The 21,578-nt window shown below is 41.0% G+C and overlaps 2 protein-coding genes across 2 annotated transcripts; one reads left to right on the top strand and one right to left on the bottom strand.

The window, feature by feature from the left end:
- The first annotated feature begins 419 nt into the window (after positions 1-419).
- plekhd1 (pleckstrin homology domain containing, family D (with coiled-coil domains) member 1) lies at positions 420-13,193 on the top strand. Its single transcript, XM_074692090.1, has 13 exons — positions 420-948; positions 3,960-4,053; positions 4,964-5,053; positions 5,186-5,262; positions 6,376-6,467; positions 6,558-6,610; positions 6,690-6,784; positions 6,881-6,974; positions 7,199-7,404; positions 9,911-10,043; positions 10,262-10,406; positions 11,195-11,338; positions 11,620-13,193. The coding sequence occupies exons 1-13, from the start codon at positions 794-796 to the stop codon at positions 11,775-11,777; spliced, it is 1,536 nt and encodes a 511-aa protein (XP_074548191.1). The 5' UTR covers positions 420-793; the 3' UTR covers positions 11,778-13,193.
- A 649-nt stretch (positions 13,194-13,842) lies between these two features.
- Positions 13,843-21,578, bottom strand: ccdc177 (coiled-coil domain containing 177). The gene is made up of 3 exons (XM_074692088.1): positions 21,189-21,578; positions 17,221-20,477; positions 13,843-14,084 (listed from the first exon to the last, which is right to left on the bottom strand). The coding sequence occupies exon 2, from the start codon at positions 20,463-20,465 to the stop codon at positions 17,940-17,942; it is 2,526 nt and encodes an 841-aa protein (XP_074548189.1). The 5' UTR covers positions 20,466-20,477; positions 21,189-21,578; the 3' UTR covers positions 13,843-14,084; positions 17,221-17,939.

Genomic DNA, 21,578 nt, shown 5'->3' with positions numbered 1-21,578 from the left:
TGTCTTCATTCTGCTTTGGTTCGTTTACATTTCCCACCATGATCTCTCGGTTTGTTTCTCTCCTCAGAGGGACTTAGCTTATGAATTTAATGTGTAAAAATGTTTCACAGGCTTTTTCCTTCTCGTCAGATGATTACATCATGAAAAAAAACATGAGCAGGATCACGCATTTCTCTGCCGAGGCTGAGCTGTCAATATCTTCATAATCTGCTCTCCATCCTCTCTGACACATGTCCTGTAAATTAATCTGATCCTCACGACACTGAGCTGCATGTTTCACCGCTCTGACTCTCCATCCTCTGCGCTTTCAGGCCCAGATGTTCCCCTAATTCACTGCTGGAGGGATGGAGGGGTGGAGGGGTGGAGGGGTGGAGACCACAGAGTTCATACCTGCCAAGAGCTGGAGACGGCTGCTCTCTGCGGCTACAGTAATCTGAATAACAGCTTTTACTGGCTGGGAGGTATCGACCGGCTTCAGATTTAGCATCTCACTCACAAAGCTTCCCTCCCCCGTCACCTCCCTCCTCTTCCTCTCTGTCATCCCTGTTTTCCTCTCCTCCGTGCGCTGCGCGGTCAGTCAGATGAGCGTATTGGCAGCTGCATCATTCCACCCTGCTGAGTTATCGGGATATGTTTGCGACTTTTCCTGCCCTGTGTCGAAGCTTTCCCTGCAGCTGCTCTGTCACCTCTGCTCGGTTAATTGTTATCGACTTCACGTATTGAAGTTTCACTTCATTGATAGTTTTTTTTTCTGTTTTCGCTCCACCTCCAGGGCGTGGGAGAGTCACAGAGGATGTTCTCATCTTCATCCAGAAACTCTCTGTTCTCGCCCTGGTCGTCCATGGAGCAGACAGACGCTGAAGTGTTGGACATCAGCACCAAGGTGCAGCTGCACGGGGTGCTGTGGAAGAGACCGTTTGGACGGCCGTCAGCCAAGTGGTCCCGCAGGTGAGTGAGTCAGGGTTTCTTTGGTGGGTCTGATCCTCGTTTCATCAGAGGGTGGAGAAACTTGATCTGTAGCTCGGGAAACATCACCATCATCACCTCTCTCTTCAGTTAGGACATTTTAAGGGGAGAAAGAAATCCTTCAATCTCAAAACCAAACAAAACAAAACAAATTTTTCATTAAGAAAGTGACTTTTTGGTTCTCCGAGGGAAGAGAATTGAAAAGTTTATCACCAAGCTATGATAGAAGATGAGTAAAGTAAAGTTAAGAAAAAAGTTTTCCTTGTGTATCAACAATTTGTTAAACTAGTATAATAATACATATTCATATTAATATCGTAGAATGAATATATAACTTATAAAAATACCAGTTTCTGCTTCAGCTGCCCTGTGAAACATCTCTGAGGATGTTTACCTGTAGAAAAAAACAAAAACAAAAAAGACCCCCCCCCAAAAAAATAAAATAAAATAAAATAAAATAAAATAAAATAAAATAAAATAAAATACAATTAAAATAAAAATAATAATAAAAAATAATCAAAAAATATATAATAAATAGAAAACAAAATAAAAAACAAAAAAACACAAACAAAAACAAACAAAAAAACAAGTAAAAAAAAAAAGAAACAAAAACGGATCAAAGTAAAAGTATGCTTCCTTTTTACACAAGTGTTTCAACTTCTAATGAAGTTCATGATAAATCTAGATATTGAGAGATTTGTTTACCCAAATTGCTGAATAATTAATAATCAAAGCATTTTTATTCAATATTCAGAGGTTATAGTGCGGGAGATGTTTTATTTTTAAAAAGTTCAACGTATTTGAAACATAGATAATTTTCTGGTCTTATACTTATTTAGACTGAACATTTATTTCACACTGTTGGTTTGAAATGTTAACATTTCTTATATTTCTTATATTCAAATAAACTCAAAGATTTGTCTGTTCTGCAGTTGCACATGCAGGAATTTCCTTCCAACAGGAATATTACATATATTGAGAGTTTTGATAGTGAAGGAGTTTTGAAGCCAATAGTTTAGTAAGTTTCAATCATTTAAAGAACACATTTAGCCAAATTCAAAATGCCAAAAATCAATGCCAATGTCAGAAAAAATGACTGCTGCATCAAGGACTTTATCCTCTGTACATGGGGCGCATAAAGTGTTAGATCATTTTTTCTTTAAAAATCTAAATCCATGATGTCGAAACGTGGATGAATTATTACATGTTGAGGATAAACTGTCTGAAAACCACCTTTTTCTTCAGTTCTTGTAAAAACTGGAACTCATAAAAGTAGAATTTTTTCATCTACATTTTGGGTAGATAAGCAGATTTTTCTAAGGGTATGGACATATTCTTCTTTAGAAGAGCATAAACAAGCTAAAAGTGTAAAAAATAAAGTCAAGTTTATGACTTTAAAACTTTTACTGTACTTTTTTATGACACAACACCACAGGAAGAAAAGTTTACAATTTGCCAAGCGTGCATCATGCATGGGTGTTTTTCTGGCATTTTAAGATACGGAAGCACATTCAGAAATTTGTCAACAAAAGCTACAGATGAATTCTAAAACATTTAGCTCATAGAATATCAGCTTTCTGTATTTCTTTTTTCCTAGACGTCTTTAATCTTACATAAAGTGAGATTCTTCCTCTGTTCTGGACTAAATGAGCAGATTTTATGATAAAGAGTAGGCTTACTGTTCATCTAGGAGCCAAAAAAAGCACAAAGTAGCTACTTTTTGTCTGCAATTCACTGAAAAAAAAGTTGTTTTTTTCCACAGATCCAAACATCAAAGAGAAATCATAAAATAACAGAAATCTCGGTATTTCAGAGATTTGATGAGATAAATGTTTGCTCCATTCAAAAACAAGCTGCTAAATAACCTCCTGCTGTGAGAGTGTTTCCTGATCTGATGGTGTATTTGGACGTTTAAATGTCTGGAATACCAACTCACGTCACTGTAATGCTCTTAGTTTACATAACCGTTAAAGCGACAATACACGACGGGGTCCAGAGAGTCCATTTGCAGCTCTCTCTTTGTCACCTCGGCTGTTTGCTTGTGTCAGAAAGTCTGAAGTCGTGTTCGCTCAAAGCTCGTCTGGTTTCCTGAGCCAAAACGCAGAATCAGCCGAGAGCTCCAAAACAAGATGTTTGGGCAATAATCTGACACCAGAGGGATGAAATCTGGATAATGACGGGCGTCAGATAAGAGCTGGGTTATAATCTGGATGAATATTAAACAAATTAAAGGGCTGTTCTGCTGATTTCACACATAAAGCTCAGGTCATGACCCCATGGAATAGCCTCATTTTTCCTGATTTATTCGATGAATCACGGCTATGGAAGCTCTCAGTTGTGTAAATTATCCTGACAGTTCTCGTAATCCAAATGATTTTTCTGCGAATGCATTTACACTTCCAGCTGTCAAATACATCAAACTCAACTTAACCAGCGGTTTAAGTGGGCCAATCACACGTTACATTAAATCGATGAACCTGAGCGGTGATTTGCTGAAACCAATTCATACTGAGGATCACTTTCAAATAAAGATGCAGTGAGCTTTGGGCTTTTCTGGATTATTTTTCTGAGAGCTCTGAAGGTGTTCACTGGTTTTAGGTTTTCAGAGGAGAGTATCAAATCTGGAAAAATGACCCTGGAGCATGTGGTCAATCTGGGGTGTAGGGTGGTGATGTATAGTGAACAGGTGTGAGTTAGAATCGTGGCAGAAAAAGTCTTGCTCACCCTGTCAGGATTCCAATTTGTAAAATCACCCAATCATTTTACTGAACTTTATCACCCTCAAATTTTCAGTACAAAGAAGCTCATACAGATGATTGACTTAAGGATGATTTAACTGATCTTGAGCCTCAAATTAACATTTCATATTTAAAAAAAAAAAAAAAACCCTTGGGAGGAGATTTCATTTTCTGACTCATATTCGTGTACCTCATTGCCAGGATGCTGAAATCTGCTGACTCTTTGCTGCTTTCATTGTCTCCGTTTGTCCAAAGATTCTTCATCATCAAAGACAGTTTCTTACTCTACTATGCCGAGAGCGAGAAGAAGAACTTTGAGACCAACAGGTACTTCAACATCCACCCAAAGGTGAGCCGCTGCTGCTTTACTCAACACCTGCGAAGACATGCAGAATACAGCAGAAGATTTTATTTTTTTTGAAGATAACTTAATGTTTAACATGAATGTGTTGAAATCACTTCAGAGGGTTTCTGTACGGAAGCCCTGAGAGGCCACTCACAGGGAAAAAATAGTTCAAAGCAACGTCTTTTTGATGTTTTTTTAACTTTTATGTATAAATTATGAGATTTTTTTTTTTAAGTCTTTCAGAGTAATTTGAAACACATTTTGTTCTTTAAAAGAAATATTCTTTATATTTTCTTTTTATTTCTTTTAGTTTTTTGTTATTTTTTTGTTTTTTTGAGCAGCCGTTTTTAATTCCTGGATTTTAAAATCTACTTCATGAAAAATGAATACTAGATTTTTTTTTTTACTGTATTTTATAAGTACTTAATCATTTCTGAACAACAGTAGTAGTGAAATAGTGACATACAAATACTTAAACAGTTTTACATGGTTGGAAAAAAATGGTTTGTGTAATTTCTTTTGAAAAAAAAAAAGAAACATTGATGAAAGCTAAAAACTAAACTTGTTTTTTTGCTGTAATACTCATTTCTGCTGCAAGAGGTAAAAAAAAGCATCACAAAAAAAAGATTAATCACATGCAAAATTTTAATTTAATATTTATTTTGATTTACTTGCTAGATATTTTTCTTCCTCTTCAGCCTTTTTTCTAACAACTTGTAAAAAAGGGCTAAAAACGTTTGTCTAAATCTTTTTATTTACCTCTTCTTGAGTCACTCAAAGATGACTCTTTCCAGACATTTTGAGAATATCTCTCTCCTGATTAATTTTCTCTTTCTTGCCTCTCAGGGCCTCCGTACTTTGAATTTTTCTAACAATCACTCTGAAGTAACTCTGTGGTGTGTTTCTGTTTCAGGGAGTCATTCCACTGGAAGGATGTGTGGTGTCAGCTAACGATAACTTGGGCATGCCCTTTGGCATCGTGATCAACCTGGAAGACTTCACCGTAAGAACAAATGCCTGTCACACCGTTAACACACCTTAAACACACCTTTAACACACCTCTGTCTCTCTTCTTTCATCATTATCATCCTGCAGAGGTTTACAGTCCTGTTCATATTTCATACTCCTCCCTCAGGGAACCATCGTGGTGGCTGCTGAGTCTGAGGAGGAGCAGGTCCAGTGGATGGAGATGCTGCACGAGTCGGGAAAAGTGTGAGTATCAGGCCGACCGAAGTCCTCTTTTTATGATGCAGACTCCCTGAGAGTGAGTTAGTTCGGTGAAGTGATTTCATGAGATCTGGATCATTTGGGTTCAAAAATCCGGCTGAGACTTTTTGAATTGTCACCAGTTTTGCAAATATTTAGACGGATACCACAAAGCCCTACGAACATATCAGTGTTGCAATAATAAATCATGTGGGTATTGTTAATGCCTTCCCCAGTTTTTACACACTGCAAAAAAATCTTATGAAGTTTTTTGGTCTTATTTGAAGTAAAAATTGACTTATACTCAATATGGGACACATTCAGCTGGTCATTCCAGATAAATGACTTGTTTCAAGTTATTAAATGACAAGAGTGAGGTCTGAAATGTTTGTAACAAGTAAAAAAAAATCTGCCAATGGAACAATACAAATTTGCAAAGAAAAAAAAAAAAGTCTTACTACAAGTAACTTTTCTCTTGCTCCACTAGTAGATTTTTTTTTAAACTTGTTACAAATAATTTAGATGTCATTTTTGTCTTTAAATAACTTGAAACAAGACTTTTTTTCTTGACTGGTCAGGTGAATGTGGCTCATTTTAAGTCCAAAAAGACCGTTTCTACTGAAAATAAGACAAAAACACTTGATTAGATTTCAGTTTTATGCAGTGCAGAGACTTTGAAAGTGAAGATATTTCAGAAATAGACACTTTACCTTGTGTTTGATACAGAAGAACATCTAGGCACCATGAAAGCGTGCTTTTAACTTCACCATAATTCATGTAATAGAAGCTCAGATATTTTACTGAATTAGATAAAACTCAATGAAACTGATGGAGCTCAAGAAGAGGAACAAGGATCACCAAAGTCAAGGTGTTTCATCCTCTTGGGGCTGTGAAATCTGCAGCAAGTTTAAAGACCAGATTCAAAAGTTACCCTCTGAATAACATAACCTGAGGAAGAGTCTGAATCCTCAAAGTCTCAGTGAAAACATGAACCTTTAGGCCAAATTACAAGTGATTCTGTTCAACAGGTTTTAATGAAGTTTGCTGAATGAAGAGGAAAGTTTGACTTGCTGCAAAGTGATGGATAACTCACAGAAAGTTTTGATGTTTGTCCGACAGCACGTGGAAAAACGCTCAGCTGGGAGAGGCCATGATCGAGAGTCTGGAGGCTCAGGGGCTGCAGCTGGCCAAGGAGAAGCAGGAGTACCTGGGTAAAACAAAGAGAAATCATCTGAATAAACATGCTTTCTGAAAATTACACTTGCACAGCAGGCTTACTTCCAGTTATTTTCTTCCTGCAGACAAACTGATGGAGGAGACGGAGGAGCTGAGTCACCAGAAAGCACAGAGAGAGGTGAGTTCTCCAGAGATCAGGAAAAATCAGTGAAATTCTGTCTGAAACAGACTTAAAGGGTTTTGGTTTGTGTGTGCAGGAGCTGGAGCGTCTGAATCAAGTCCTGGAGGAGGAGAAGATGAAGTTTGAGGAGGTGGTGATGGAGCTGAAAGCAGAGCAGGAGCATATCAGACTGTAAAGACTCAGCTCTCTCCTTTTGATTTGTCCTGATCCTGATCGACAGTTTGAAAAGACTGAAACCTGACGTGATTTATTCTGTGTTGATGTCAGAGACCTGGATGGTACAGCTCAGTCCCTGAGAGGAGTGGAAAATGAGAAAGAGGAGCTGAGCACTTTAACCATCAAGCTGCAGAAATCCATCGAGGTAGGAAAACAAAGTTTGACAGAAATAACTTATTTCTGCTTTTCTTTGAGTGGGGATTTACAAAACAGCAGAATGTACTGAGAGAAAGCTGCCGTAGGTAAAAACAAGAGGTGTTGGATTTAATTCCGCATTTAAAAAGTTCAGCTGTAATTAAAAACAAAAAATATTTATTTTAGAGAGATGTTTTTCTTTGTGTCACCTGAAATATTGTTTTCCTCCTCCAGGAGCTCTCTCAGGAGAAACAGCGGACTCTGGAGCTTCTCGGGGTGAAGGAGGAAAAGGAGGCAACAGAGATGACAGGGGAGAGCTCAGCCTGCAGGACGTCTGAGGACGGAGAGGATCTGGGAGACATGGACCTGCTGCAGGACCTGAGACACATTGAGGAGCAGATGAAGATCCTCCTGAAGGAGAAAGAAGAGGCGGATGAGAAGTGAGTGTGGAAGTGAGAAGTGTTTTCAGAGTTTAGGAAGTAAGACACAAACATACAAACACTGATGATTGATAAGAAATTGTAAAGTAAACATCTAAAGAATCAGAGCTTCAGGTTTCAGCGTCCAAAGGGTCAAACTCTGGGATGCTAATGCACACAGGATGAGCGAGTGGAAATGTGTATTGATCCCAAAACAAGCAGCTCATTGATCAGCAGGAGTAAGAGGGGTATTCCAGGCTGCTGCTATCGACTGTGAAGCACTAATGTTCTGTTAGCAGCGCTGAAATATACGACCTGTAACTTTATGTTTCCATGAGCTCTGTCTGTGATCTGCTGCTCTGCTCAGTCAGCAGGTTTTTGGAGAATCAGACAGTTTTAAAATTCAAGTTTCTCCTCATCAGCATCTCCAAAATTAAAGCCTCACTACAGGATTTCTGTAAGCAACACTCTAAATCTATGGAGGAGCAAAACTTCCAAAATTAAAAATAAAATAAAAGTGAAAATAAAAACAAAAATGAAAAAATATATTGATAAGTAAATAGATAAAAGTAAAAATAGATACAAAATAAATGTGTAAATATAATCAAATATCAATAAATAAAAACACTATGCTCTTATTTAACCCATAAAATAAATATGAAGTGCTTTTATTTACTTATCTATTGATATTTCATTCCATTTACACATTTATTTATTTATTTATTAATCAGTTAATTAATTAATTTGTTTGTGTGTATATTTTTTATTTTTTATTTTCATTTTATTTTTTTCAATTTTGGCAGTTTTGGTCCTCCATATAAATCCAAGGATGTATAAATGAAATACTTTGTAAAAACAGGTTCTTCTTGGCACTAGTAGATTGTAATCTACTATACTGAAAATTCACAACAAATGGTTGAAATTCAGAACTCAGCTGATTTAAAAATATAGAAATGTTCCCCTCTAAATTTACTAAAAATTAAAAAATGGTGTTCATTTTAAAACCAATTTAAAGAATAATTTTGCAGTTTCTGGTCTATTTATGTGTAGATTTAAAGGTGCATGTCTTTAATTTTATTAATTCAATTAAGCAGCATTTATCAGGTCAGACTTGTTTAAACTAGAATACAATATTCATGCATGTGTTTAAAGTTTTTTTTGAATACTTAAATTATTTATTTATTTATTTTTTACCTGAATGAGCCTCTTATTTCTACATAAGAAACCTTTTCCTACTGAAGCACAGAATGGACAAACAAGTAACATATGCATTTCTTATTAAGTGAGTGCCAGGTGGAAGACGAATAACAAGTTAATGTACATAGTTGTACTGATAGATGCTTTTGACGGGAAAAGTTGAAAAATACAGGATCATATTTATCATGTATCATTGGAACTTTTTGTCCCTGAAGGCCACCGTAGCCCCACTGACAGGAGATGTGAACAGTGGAGTGTTTCAGTGTAAATGTTGCTAAATATTCCCATTCAATGCAAAGCTTCTTCAATTATTTAACCTCCTTAGACCCCAGATTTTATCTGGTGTGCATTTTTTAAAAAATTCTCTTTGCTTTCTGGGAAAAGTAAAACATGATACGTATAAAGACTGAACTGGTCTTTGTACAGGAAATTGTGGTTGTTAGTTTTATTAGTAAATCATTAGTTGTTAATTATTACTGTTATAGTACGTAAATATACTAGTTTCATTCAGAAAATTGATATTATGCTGTAATATCACCATAAGATGACGTGGGCATTGTCCCTAAATGTGGCTAATGGGTCAATGTTTTAAACACTGGGTGTTCACCAATGTAATTAGTAGCAAATTTAGTTATTTCGTAATTTTTTACACAAATTGTCCATAGCTGCAACATCAGTGATTCATTCAGTTAATTCATCTGACTGTAATTTAGAGCACAGGAATTTTTTAAGAAGAAATTTTCAAAGAAGTTTGGCACGAAATAGAAAAACAGAAGTTAGTTCCATCAGTGTTAATGTCACATTTTTTTTAAAATAGAAAGCCATTAATGGCATTTTACGATTCACAACAAGCTTAAGCACGTGACTTCAAAACATTATCAGTATCATCACAAATATTTTTTGAGCAGAAAAAAAAGTTTCCTAGAGGAGGAAATGCGTAATGCAAAGCAAATTATCTTAATTTAACAACAAAGTTTGTTTTTGCTCAGCAGAAAAACTGCAAACAATTTTTTTAATGTAAAAATGTATTTCAAACTAATGCTCCTTCACCCCTGCTGACAAAAAACATTTATCAGCTTCCTCAATGCAGTTAGAGAGATGAAGGTCTGTGCTTCCTGTTCTAACTTTGAAATGACTTTGCAGGTTTGCGTGTGTGCGTGTTCATCCGTACAGCTCAGTGAACTCAGATAGCAGCATGTGCAGACCGACTTGTGCTGCGGCTCAATCTGTGAACTTCTTAAACCTGCTCATTCTCTGAAGTATAGAGATGAATATTTTGTGGCTGGGTCAGAGACATGCATGTTGTTATAAATTGCTGTATTTTCCCCAGGCTCAGGGAAAACGAGCAGCGGGCCAAAGTCCTGCAGCAGGAGCGAGAGTTTTACTCATCTGAGGCTCGAACGCTGCAGCAGTCACTGTCTCAGCTCACTGCAGACAAAAGGCAGACGGAGGCCGAGCTGAAGGTAACGCAGCGTGACTCAGCTCATCACAGGGGGCAAATAAACAACAACAAAGTCATGATGAAGGTCATGGTTAACAGCTTAACAGCCCCAAAGCTAACAATCTGTTTTATTTTTATTTATTGGTATTTACATTCAGGATTAAAGATTTAAGTGTTTAAAAAGTAGTATTCATTAAAGTAAAGAGATGATTTAAAAGTAGCTGTTTCTTTGTGTCTCAGGCGGAAATCCAGTCTCGGATGGAGTTAGAGAAAAGGCTGAAACAGGCGGAGGAGGCTCTGCAGGATCTTGAGAAAGGCCTGAACTCTATGGAGAGAACCAAAGAGAGAGATGAGAAGATGAAGGGAGATGTGACTCAGCTGAGGAGTGAGTGAAACCTCTGATTTCCTTCAGATCAGATCCATCTGTAGCTGGGAGTCTGCATGAGCTCACAGGGGCTGGTTAGAGTCAGATATCGGGGAGAAAATGTGCATCAGGTGTGAGTTAAATCCTCTTTAATGACAAAGTGAATCATGTAATCTGGCTGCAGTGTGGCTGCCCTCTTGTGGGCAGAGGTGGTATTGCGTGTGAATTTTGTAGTTTTTCCAGTGGGAAGAATCTACAACAGTGAGATATCTCATCAATTCAGAGACAAATATTCTCCTAAATGAGTCTGGGTCTTTGTATTTCATTTATATTCTTAATTAAAGCAGCAGTTGGTTCGAGCCATGTTCGTTAAGTCCATTATTATTATTTCCACTGAGCAATAATCTGCTTATTATCATGCATATTGTGTTGATTTTTTTTCCAGGTCAGCGCTTCTATAATATTTATGTCATTTAAAAATAAGTAACTTTCATTTAGATGAATTTCAAGTGTTTAGTCAGAAAATGTCTCGGCCTATTGAACCTCACTCTTTGAAATGCTCTCAACCAGAAGCAGGAAGTGGCACTTAGACAACAACAAACACTTCAGTGCTTCATTGTTGCAGCTCAGTGAACTCCTTCAGTTAATGTATTCAGATAGTTTTTTTTTTTCTCAAGGCCGGAGAAAACACTCGACAAGGCACCGTTAAATCAAAGGAGAGGGAAACAGAAATGTGCTGCACGCATTCTAATAAGTAACACTGGATTGATATCAGCATCCTCTTTGTACCGTGTGTTTGTGATTCTCAGGGTTCTTTGAGGACTGTATCTGTGCAGCAGAGATCGAGGCGAAGCTCCCAGCAATCATGAAGAACGCGGTGTATCTGCACAAAGCTGCTGCTCGCCGAATCAAGAGCTGCAGGATCCAGAGGAGAGCCTCCAGACGCCACTGGTGTAAGTCTGTGCACGGTGACGCAGAAATGATCAGAGCAGAAAACATAAATGTTTAACGACTGACTTCATCTGCTGAAAATCACTATGATGTTCTGAATTCATGGAGTGCTGCATATTTTGTTTGTATCTTTAACGTCTGTGTGAGCAAACAAATGCAACAAATAGTCACATTATGAAGTTTGAGGCTCATTCGATGTTTCGCATATGATTAAGATATATGTTTATCATTCAGACTTGGTCCCTGTACTATGTCTCACACTCTTCTCTCATTTTTTCCACAGTAAAACACTCAAAGTCATTCGCCGTTGCCCCCGTTGACGACACTAACATGGACGAGCTGCGAGAGACCGCCAAACGACTGACATCCGACAGCAACTTCAGAGAGAGTGTGTACGAGATCATCACTCGTAAAGATGCCACGAACAAATTAGAGGACTGAGAGGAGAGGTGGTCCTTAGCTGAGCGATGTAGAGATCCTGTTCCTGAACACACCGCTGAAAACTGTAGACCAGGATCTGAAGTTTCTAAAAATGTATGAACAGCAGTGAAAGTTTAGCACTGACTCAAAACTGAACCTTTTTATGTAATGGTACTGTTTTTCTGGACTAATTTGTAGCCTTTTCAGAACAAACAGTTTGAGGAACCAAAAAGAGTAAACCCTGGGGCAGAAAGTCCTGTTTCTTTTCCTCTACCGGATCTTAAAAATCCCCAAGAAGTTAATTAACAATTAAGGAGTAAAAAACTGCTTCAGTTCCTGTGTCCTCTGTTAAAAACTGTGGAATGTGCTGGAGAGAAAATGCAGTACTAGTTCCTAATTTTAGTTCTTGAAATTTTGTGTGAAAAAAAAGAAAAAGATAAGAAACAAAAAGATCAATTGCCAAAGGGAACAGTCCCATTTCCACTGCAGGAGTTAAGCTCACAGTGCAGGAACTGTTCAAGGAACTTAATGCATTTCCAATCCCCTATGTAAAAGTCCCTGGTCTAGGTATGGTATCTTAAGAAGTACAGGTGAAAGTGGACTAAATGCGCTTTACATTATTTATTTACTTTAAGCAAATGTTTTGTTTTGTTTTTTACTGGCAGAGCTCAGGTCTCTCGGCATGTAGTACCATTAAGAAGAAATTTAGGTACTGGCTCTTCCAGTCAAAATCCTAGGGTTTGAAGGTTCAACAGCTTAGTGGTGACAGCCAGAGTAATCACTGCTGTGATTCCAAAGCAGGAACTTTTAAAAGGGATGGAGAACTGTCAAAGAAAGAATACCATGGTCTCTGGATTGAGTTAAATGGACATTTTTTTGTGGAGAACTTTCCAGTTGCTTAATATTATTTACCAAAAAAGTTGCTATCTACACGCTCAGATTGGGTACTTTGCTGGCATACCTGAAAAGTTCCTGTTCAGCAATTCCAGTCTATTCTCAACTTAAGTTCCTGGAACATTTTTTAGAAAAAAGAGAAAGAAAGAAACAGATTTTATAAAACTATAGAGTGACTATAGTTAATATCTTTGCCAGAGAGCAGGAACGCTTTAAGGAATAAGCTGCACCCCTGCTACAAGGGACAGGTTCTATTTGAGGTTCCCATAACCTTACCTGGTACCTGTTGGATGGTTACACTTTCCAAAGGCACATAAAGTTTGTTGGGTCCTTTTGTAAAAATCAATACATTAAATTTGTCAATTAAGGAAAAACGCATACAAAAATTGTGCCAAAGACAAAATACAGGTACTATTGATCATTTATCCTGAGCACAAAGCCAGAGGAATTCAGAAAAGGCAACATTCAATGATAAAGGTGTTTAAAATCTCACACTTGACATTCATTGGCTGAAGAATGTATTTGTTGCTTTAATGTGGGTATCCAGATGCATGGAGGAACATCCCTCCCTTGAAAAACACCAAGGCTTAAAGTTCCAGGTTCCTTTGGTGGAAACATGACTTTAGATCCAGATTTTCTCAAAGCTGTTTCGTTGAAAACGTGCAATAAGGAACTTTCAGACCTGGTAAAACCAAAGAGTTAAAAAGATGTGAGTTGGACAAACAGCTGTTTTCTCACCCTGGTTGAACTCACATTACCACCAAACGTTGTTGATGTCATGTGTTAATGGTAGACTCTTCAGTCTTCACCTTTTTATATAAAAAGTATTATTATAGATTTCTGTTATGACGACATGTTTAGCAGATAGAGACAGATAAATCTTGTAAAATGTTTGTTTTATTGTTCTGGTTTTGATTGTATGCACACACTGCTTCCTTCACTTTAACAGAGGTTTTATAAAAACAAAGAGCTCACATGTATGTCTGATATTGAATTTGACCATTTCCGTTATTGCTACATCCAAAAATCTGTCTTTGACGAAGCAACGTGATGTAATCCACTCACACAAGCACTGTAGGATAATGTACAAATGACTCTTTAACTTAGCAAAAGAAGAAAGAGGAAGAAGCTCACGTCAGGGGAAAGAAAGAGGGAACTCATTGTGGACTGAACATAATGCCTTGATGCTAATAAAGCTGTGTTTGAACCTTGAACATGTCTTTTCATTTCCGCAGGTAAAAGGCTGTAGGTTCACATCAGGGATCCAGTTCTTAGCGGCACTAAGGATGATGGCACTGTTACTAGTTACAAACGACTAAAGAGACGTGTTTCCATGAGAAGAGAGACCTTTTTGTGTTTGATACAGTTCAGAGGCTCTGTCACAGGGGTCACAGGTCACAGGGTCCATCTCCAGCTCTTCCTCAGCTCCAAGACCTGCAGAGAGGAAAATAACAGATTGATGAGCGTCAGTAAAATCACTGCTTCTGATAACTTTACACACAGAAAGACCTAAAATTACACATGCAAGGAAAAGAAACATAAACATAGCATCATGTGCATCACACTCAGCTTTTGCAGACAGACTTATCCACAAATCTAGTACCTATTGATAGCGCTATGAATCATTATTTTCTCCAGACTGAAATCTTGAAGGATGAGCTAATAAGATGCTGAAGCTCCAAATCTATGAATCATCTACAGGAGCTTGGGTCATTCTGGCATCATTGAGGTGTAAAGAAATCAATAAAGCAATGAGGCGCTTAAAAACCAGCTGAAGTGTGATGTAAAGCTCTTAAAAGCCGATAAAATATTGCTCTTAGTAAAGAGACTAAATTTATGACAAGTGCTTTGTGCTTTGTTTTCTCTGAAAATAATTATTAGTAAGTGAATAATAAATATAACCACTATGGTTTCTAAACAAGCTGAGTTTTGGGTTTAATGTGAGGAATTGCAAAACATAAGAACAAAAGAAGCAGCAGGAAAAAAAAAAATCGTCCCAAGCAGAAAGTTTATCCTGTTCTCAAACTATATTCAGAATTTAATCCAACAAATGTGATTTGCTGCTGCAGCTTGCTCCTCCATTTAATACAATCTTTTATTTATTTTTTCATTCAATGCATAAGCAGGCATAAATCTGCTGCCTCATGCTCTAACCTTACATCACCTCCCCCCTGATTATCAGGAGGGAACAGCGAGGCTCAGTCTGAGCTGTAAGCCTGTCAGTCCTCTGCAGCTCTGCTGCTGCGTTTCTGGATTTCTCTCAGAGCTGAACGACCTCAGCAGGAGCGGCAGGGACAGGGGCTGGATATGTAGGTGAAGGTTTGAGAGGATGTCTTTCTAAAGTGCTGCAGAGGGAGAGGACTGCTGCAGTAAATTCACTGAGGGGAATATTAAAGAGTCACAGGAAGAACAAAGCTGTACAAATTGTACGTATCCAAATGTGGAGAGTTGAACAATGAAAAAGGGTGTTTAGAAACTGGAGAAACTAAGGGTGTAAAGAATACATTTATGAAAGCCCATATTTATGAAAGAGGAAGGATGCTGCGAAGCTACAAAATTTCTCAGTCAGTTACCTGAGATTTAAAGTTAAGCAAACACTCGCCTTTAAGTTATGAAAACACTCAGAAAACTGATAAAAAATGTGTGTAAAACTAATCAAACCAGGATCACAGTTTGCAGCCAAATGATTCTGAATGGGTTTGCTAAATAGTTGCTAGTTACCAGAGCTAGCACCACCAGCTAATAGCTTTGATGGCACATTGACCAGACAACATATTTTCATTTCTGCCCTTTTGGAAAGCTCAATGACTCTTATGTTAGTGATTGTTATGATTTCCTACAGAACACTATAAAAGCCTTCACTCAATAACAGTACTGTCAATCACTCATTCTTTTAAAATCAAAGTAAAAGTTGCCAAAAAAACACTTGGACATAAATCAGCATAATAAACACGAACTGTAATGACAGAAAGCTCATTTAACATTTATTTGACGTGTATTTCAATGTAACAGTTTGACCCATGTTCCATTTGTGTACATAATAGAAGCGGGGTCCAGAAGGATCGTCTAAAGTATGGAGCACAATTGCTAATATTTGATGCATTGTATCAGAGTTAGCTTTGAGCTAGCTTACATGTACTATCCATTTTGCATCTACATTTCCCAAAGCTCTGGTCGAGTGGTTACCTATTGGTTTAAATGAAATGTTTCTCCAGCTCTCTGTCCGCTATACGTAAGGATAGGTATCCAGTTAGGTACTTTTATAGGCATTGACTGAATTCTGTCAAAAGCATCAGGTACCGATTTACATAAAATCAAAAGGTACCTAAACATGGTACCTTTTCCTTTTATGTGAATCTAAATGCATCCTTGTGCCTATGAGGGAGTGGGAGAGTAGGAGATTGTCCATGCTGGACATGAACACAACATTGCAAGGTTATATATTGAGTGATAAATATGTTAAATTGAAATGATATACATTTTTTATTAAACCAATTGATATTTTTTACCACATGAAAAGTACCGAAAATTGGTACCGTTGAGTATCAGTAGCAATTGCCAGGTACAGGTTATTGGACTGTATTGTTTCAAATGTGAAAGGTACCCATCCCTAGCTATACGGAGTGTGCTTGTCTGAGTTTGTAAACATGTGCACATGTTTGTGTGTCTGGTAACGCCTTGGGGCAGAACTTCACTGTGTGCAAAAACAGCAGCAACAGGAGAAATGTGAATGCAATGATGTACAAACGACATCCCGTCATGTACATTACATGAATATCATAAGGCCATTTAGTCTGTTAAATTAAAAAAAACAAGGTATAGACCTGATTTATGAGAGAGGTCTAAAACTAACTCTGAATTACTTCTGCTGTGGTCTGGGAAACACTGTACATACTGAAAAACCACCCCACACTACAAGACAACATCTGTCATCTGTGCTTGTTTACATCCAGGTAGTACAGCATTATTGCATAATTGTAGTAGGCATTGTCAAAAGCTGCCATCCTGACAAGTGGTGGGTGGCAGCACAACATTTTTGGCTTTAAATGATAAAACAGCAAGGGTGGCCATGTTTGATTGTTTGGCTGGCTAACCGTTCATATCTCTTATCAAGAGGATGGTAAACGTAAATATGAATATTGAAATAGGAAGAAAAATATGTTCAGGATATCAGAGAAAAAAATTGGAAGAAAAGGAAACAAATTCTTAAAATAAGTTGAAATATATAAAGATATGTTTTGGTTTTATAAAAAGATGAGCTAATGTGGCTAAATCTAGGTTTAGATCTTCATCTTCCAGAATAAAACCTCCTCCTCTGCCGGCAGCCCCCTCATATTCCCACGCACCCTCTCTGCACCATCCTGGTTACTATCTCTATGGCAACACCTCCATCTGAGGGCAGAATCCCACGTTTCTCCTGATTCTCTTTTTTTAATCTGAGATTGCAGGATTAGCGCAGTCAGAGGTCTTTAAAGCCTGATGTTGGCTCACATGTTGAGTTAAAGCATTTATTTCTGCTGAGTCGGGTCAGTTTGACCACGTGTTTGTGACAGAAAATAAAAGCGTGTACCTGTCATCCTTGACTGGGAGCAGAGCGTCTGCAGGAGTTGGGGTTATCCGTTTCTCGGAGGGCTTCGATATGTTCTGTACTCTGGCATAAAGAGGGGAGGCAGAGGGAGTCCTTGAGAGGAAGCAGAGTCCTGCTGATGCTTCATCAGCACAGGCCTCGTGCGCAGCCCTCCTGTGCTGCAATGTCAGCGTTACGGTGCAGACACGTGTCCAGCTGAGGGCTCTACTTCCACGCTATGTCCAGATTTGTGTACAAAAAGGATCCCAGTGTTGCTCTGGGGGACTGGGACCATTTGCGCTTGATATTTCCTCGCAAAGTGGTCCGTCTAAAAGCCTCTGCAGTTGTCATGGAGTTGTGCTTCCTGGTAAACAATGAGTCTTTTCAGTTCCTGCACAGCTTTCAGTCCGGTCACTGAGACAGACAGAGCAGAAGGGGAGAAGAGGGGGTTGTGTTGCAGCACTCTCTACTTTAATATGAAGTCTACTGTTGGTCTCTTACAGGCCTCAGTGTGGATTTCAAACCGCTGATGTGAACTGTTGTCTCCTTGATAAAAAATGATTTGGTTTGCTTTGATTGGACGTTGATGAAAAATGTAAGAAACTTGGGGGAAATGGAGAAGTAACACTCATAGGAAGAGGGATAAAGCTGCTGACTGATGAGAGCCATGGTGAAGGCGAGCACATGACCAGAATCAGAGTCCACCACAGGAAGCTGTGTCTTTATTTCTCATCCAGGCTGGCTTTAAGCTGAGCCTCCAGAGCCATTTTATCAAACGTACGCATGTTCGTCTCCTCGCGCACTTTGTCCCGCACATGAAACGAAGCTCTCGCCACAGATCGAGCGCTCTCCAGCACCGCCTTCTTCTCCTTGAAGATCTGCTCGCTCTTCTCCAGCTTCCTCTCGATGGACTGCAGCAGCTCCAGACGCCTCTGCTTCTCCTCCTCCTCCACGCGCTGCCTGTTGAGCCTCTGGAGTTTCTCCTTCTCCTGCCGGCTCTGCACGGCCCGCTGAGCTTTCTCCCTGGCCCGCTCTTCGGCCACCAAAGCCGCCTGCTGGGCTCGTTTCTCCGCCTCCCTCACGCGAGCCTCCAGGAGCTGCTGCTGCTGCTTCTCACGCCTCTCTGCGGCTTTGCGTGCTTTCTGGATCTGCTTCTCCTCACGCTTGGCCTTCTCCTTCAGCTCCTGTCCTCTCCGCTCGACGATCTGTTCGTAATTCTCCAGGGAGCGGCTGAGCTTCTCCTCTGCTACCCTCCTCGCCTCCTCCCGCTCCTCTTGCTCCCTGCGGGCGATCTCTTGAATCAGGGCAGCGTGGCGTCTCTTCTCAGCTTTGTTCAGGCCTCGTCTGTCCTCCTGCGCCTGGTGCTCCTTCTCTTGTCTCTTCAGCTCGGCCATGGTGAGCTTCTCCTTCAGCAGCAGCCTCTCCTGCTCCAGCATGGCCGCCCTCTCCTCCTCCAGCGCCTTCAAGTTCTGCTCCTGCAGAGCTTTTTTGTGCTTCTCCTCCCGGGCGGCCTGCTGCAGCCTCAGCAGGCGACTCTTCTCCTGCTGCTCGGCCAGCTCCCTCCATCTCTCCTCATTCTCCTCCGCTTGTCGCATCTTGGCCGCTGCTGATTGTCGCTCCTGCTGGCTGAGTCTCCTCTGACGTATCGACACCTGGGTTTGCCAAACCCTCTGACACTCCTGCACCGCGCGCTGCTTCTCCCTGTCCTCCTGCTCCCGGCGAAACTCGTCCATCCTGCGCTCGCTGTCCCACTGCAGGTGAGCAACGTAGCGCGTCTGGCTCATGATGTCTTCCTCCTGGTACCTCGCGAGCATGAGCGCAGCGATCTTGCGGTCTCGCTCGGACACAGCTTTCAGGCCTCGTTTCTTCACCTCCTTCACGATGCGCTCCACCTTCTGCGTGGTCTGAGGGGAGTGGCTCAGGTCGCCCAGACTGAGGCTGCGGCCCATCAGGGAGTTGAAAGTGGCCATGGTGCGAGCTCGAGGACTGGAGAATTTAGCCCAGTGATCCCGGGCTCCATCCCAGCTGTAAGAAGAGGAAGCTCCGGACTCTGAGGAGGTGCACGTGGTGGTTGTAGTGGTGGAAGTGGAGGAGCAGACTGGATCGATCCTCCGCTGCAGGGACTCCAACGAGTGGCTCTTTCCTCGCACCTTAGGGTGGAAGCCTGGGTGGCCGTTCTGCTGAGAGAACGCTCCTCCTGTCACGCCGTTTAGAGGTGTCCCTGCTTTCTGCGCCGCAGGTTTGGACACAGAGGACGTCAACGTGGTGTTGGCTCTTGGGAAGGAAGGCGGTTTGGGTGTTGGTCTGGGGAACGTATTGGAGACTTTACCGCCTGAAGACTTCCTGGTTACAGGTGGGGGGCCTGACGAGAGTGGACGAGGAGTTTTCACTTGCTCAGACGATGGGGATTTGGTGGATCCTGCTTTGAAGGATGGTGCAGAGGCTGTTGGACCCGTTTTTGCAGATGGAGCAGAGGCTGAATGTGTGAGTTTAGGTGAAGTACTAAAACTGGTGGAAGAAGGCTTAGGTAGAAGAGCTACTCCAGTTTTAGAAGTTGAACCTGACGCCGTGGACCTGGAGGCAGAGCTGGAGGTCACCTGCCCAGATTTTGGGGACAGTGTAGAGCCAGAGGAGGCTTTGTGCTGCTGCTCCACAGGGGATGACGATGGGCTGCTGCTGTTCGCCGCCGCCTGCAGAATCCTTCGTTTCTCCTCTCTGATGATCCTCTCCCTCTCCTCTCTGCACTGCCTCAGCTTGGCGTGCCGATCCCTCTCGTAGACTTCAAACAGACCCGTCGCCACACGCATGGAGCGCCCAGGGGCCTCCCGGGCAAAGTCTGCGAGTGGGCGAGGCAGCAGCTCTACGGGTTTGACGCCACATCGAGCACACGCCTCTAAGGAGCGGGGGCTTGTGAGCACGTAGCGGCTTCCCTCTGCGGCTGGTGAGTCAAAGTTGTACAGGTCCAGGTGTAGCTTTGGCGGCTCGTCTTTGTCAGTCTGAGTCTGTGGTTGCTGAGGTGGAGGCCCCTGATGGGAGGCCGGGTCTGGTCCCGGTGGGGACGCGATGTGGCAGGGGCTCGGCTCAGAGCTGCCTGTGGGAGGTGTCTCGAATCCAGCATCCCCATCCTCCTCCGTCGTCGTTCCATCAGCCTGATCTGTAAGTCGAGGGTCTTCTGTCGCCACGGTGGGAGTGTCGAGCTGCGGGCCTTTACACTTACTCTGCTCCTCTGCCTCTGAGGGGTCGACCATAGTTGGCGGATTCTGTAGGTGGAGATGATAGAAGGGGGCGGGGATCATGGAGGGAGGGAGGTTGGGTTGTATGATACATGAGGGGATGAAATAGTGGGAAGAGTTTTCAATTAGAGGATTACAGCATTCATCCAGAGCTTAAGAGCGATGCAGGCTATGGGGGAGGGTCCGAACGCCGGCTCACAGATTCATGCATGCATGAACACAAACTCATGCACAGATTTTGACTCCAGATGAGACATTCTCCCTTCAGGGAAGTGACATAACACATGAAAAAACACCAAGGTCCTTTAATAGAGGGTCTATTTTTGGCAGAGTTACTGGGCTGAGAGAATTTGATTACTCATAGCAATATTTTTCACTCTACATCCCACAATCAACCTACAAACAGCCTGCATTTAAATTCCTAGCCGTCCTGCACATATATTATTAAGTAGTCTGGAGTAAAAGCTTGATATTAAACCCTTGAATGAGAGTCTATCTAGTAAACAAGCTCTGTCCACCATCATGGACTCACACCTTACAAAAAGGAAAGGCCTGGACTCTTCTGTATCAGCAGGAAACATCTGCACTTCACACCAAAGCCAAACGCTCAGGATTGGTTCATTACCATGATCCAAGAAGAAATGTGGCTCAAAATGTGACATTTACATTATTTTCTGTACAAATATCCTTTGATTTGTTTGTAATTCATGCCTTAGCACCGCTGAAACATCCACTAACCTGCCAGTTTGCAAAACGTTTTCTAAACCGGTGCTTTGTTCCCCTGTAATCCGTGCAGCGCCCCTTGTTCCCTGCATAATATCAGGTTTCAGGGAAAAAAGCTTCGATCGAGCATCACATCGTCGCAACCTCCAGCGACACGACAGACAGACGGATCCTTTCGCAGCCTTCCGAGCAGACTTCAGATCTGTGCACCCAGAAGGTTGAAAAATGATCAAAAACGAGTCCACAGTAAAATTCAAGCTCCAAGAAGAAGAGAAAATGTCTTTTTCCCAGCTTCCTGTGATCCTCCTTCTGTCAAATGTTTCCCGTAAACATCCGCGGTCTCCACCTGCTTTCTGCTCAGCAGCATCCCTCCATCTCCGCCTCCTTAGCTCCGCCCGCCCGTGG

This window comes from Halichoeres trimaculatus, unplaced genomic scaffold (genome assembly GCF_033239565.1).
Source record: "Halichoeres trimaculatus isolate MK-OKI-2021-1 unplaced genomic scaffold, fHalTri1.1 fHalTri1_scaffold_17, whole genome shotgun sequence".
In the NCBI taxonomy this organism is placed as follows: Eukaryota; Metazoa; Chordata; class Actinopteri; order Labriformes; family Labridae; genus Halichoeres; species Halichoeres trimaculatus.
This window is presented reverse-complemented; position numbering and strand designations above follow the sequence as displayed.

What these genes read in the sequence shown, in the direction of transcription:
- plekhd1 (XM_074692090.1), top strand. Translation starts at nt 794, where the DNA reads ATGTTCTCATCTTCATCCAGAAACTCTCTGTTCTCGCCCTGGTCGTCC. An exon ending in TCAGCCAAGTGGTCCCGCAG is followed by an intron (nt 949 to 3,959) that starts GTGAGTGAGTCA and finishes GTTTGTCCAAAG; the next exon opens with ATTCTTCATCATCAAAGACA. An exon ending in CTGCACGAGTCGGGAAAAGT is followed by an intron (nt 5,263 to 6,375) that starts GTGAGTATCAGG and finishes TTTGTCCGACAG; the next exon opens with CACGTGGAAAAACGCTCAGC.
- ccdc177 (XM_074692088.1), bottom strand. Translation starts at nt 20,465, where the DNA reads ATGGTCGACCCCTCAGAGGCAGAGGAGCAGAGTAAGTGTAAAGGCCCG.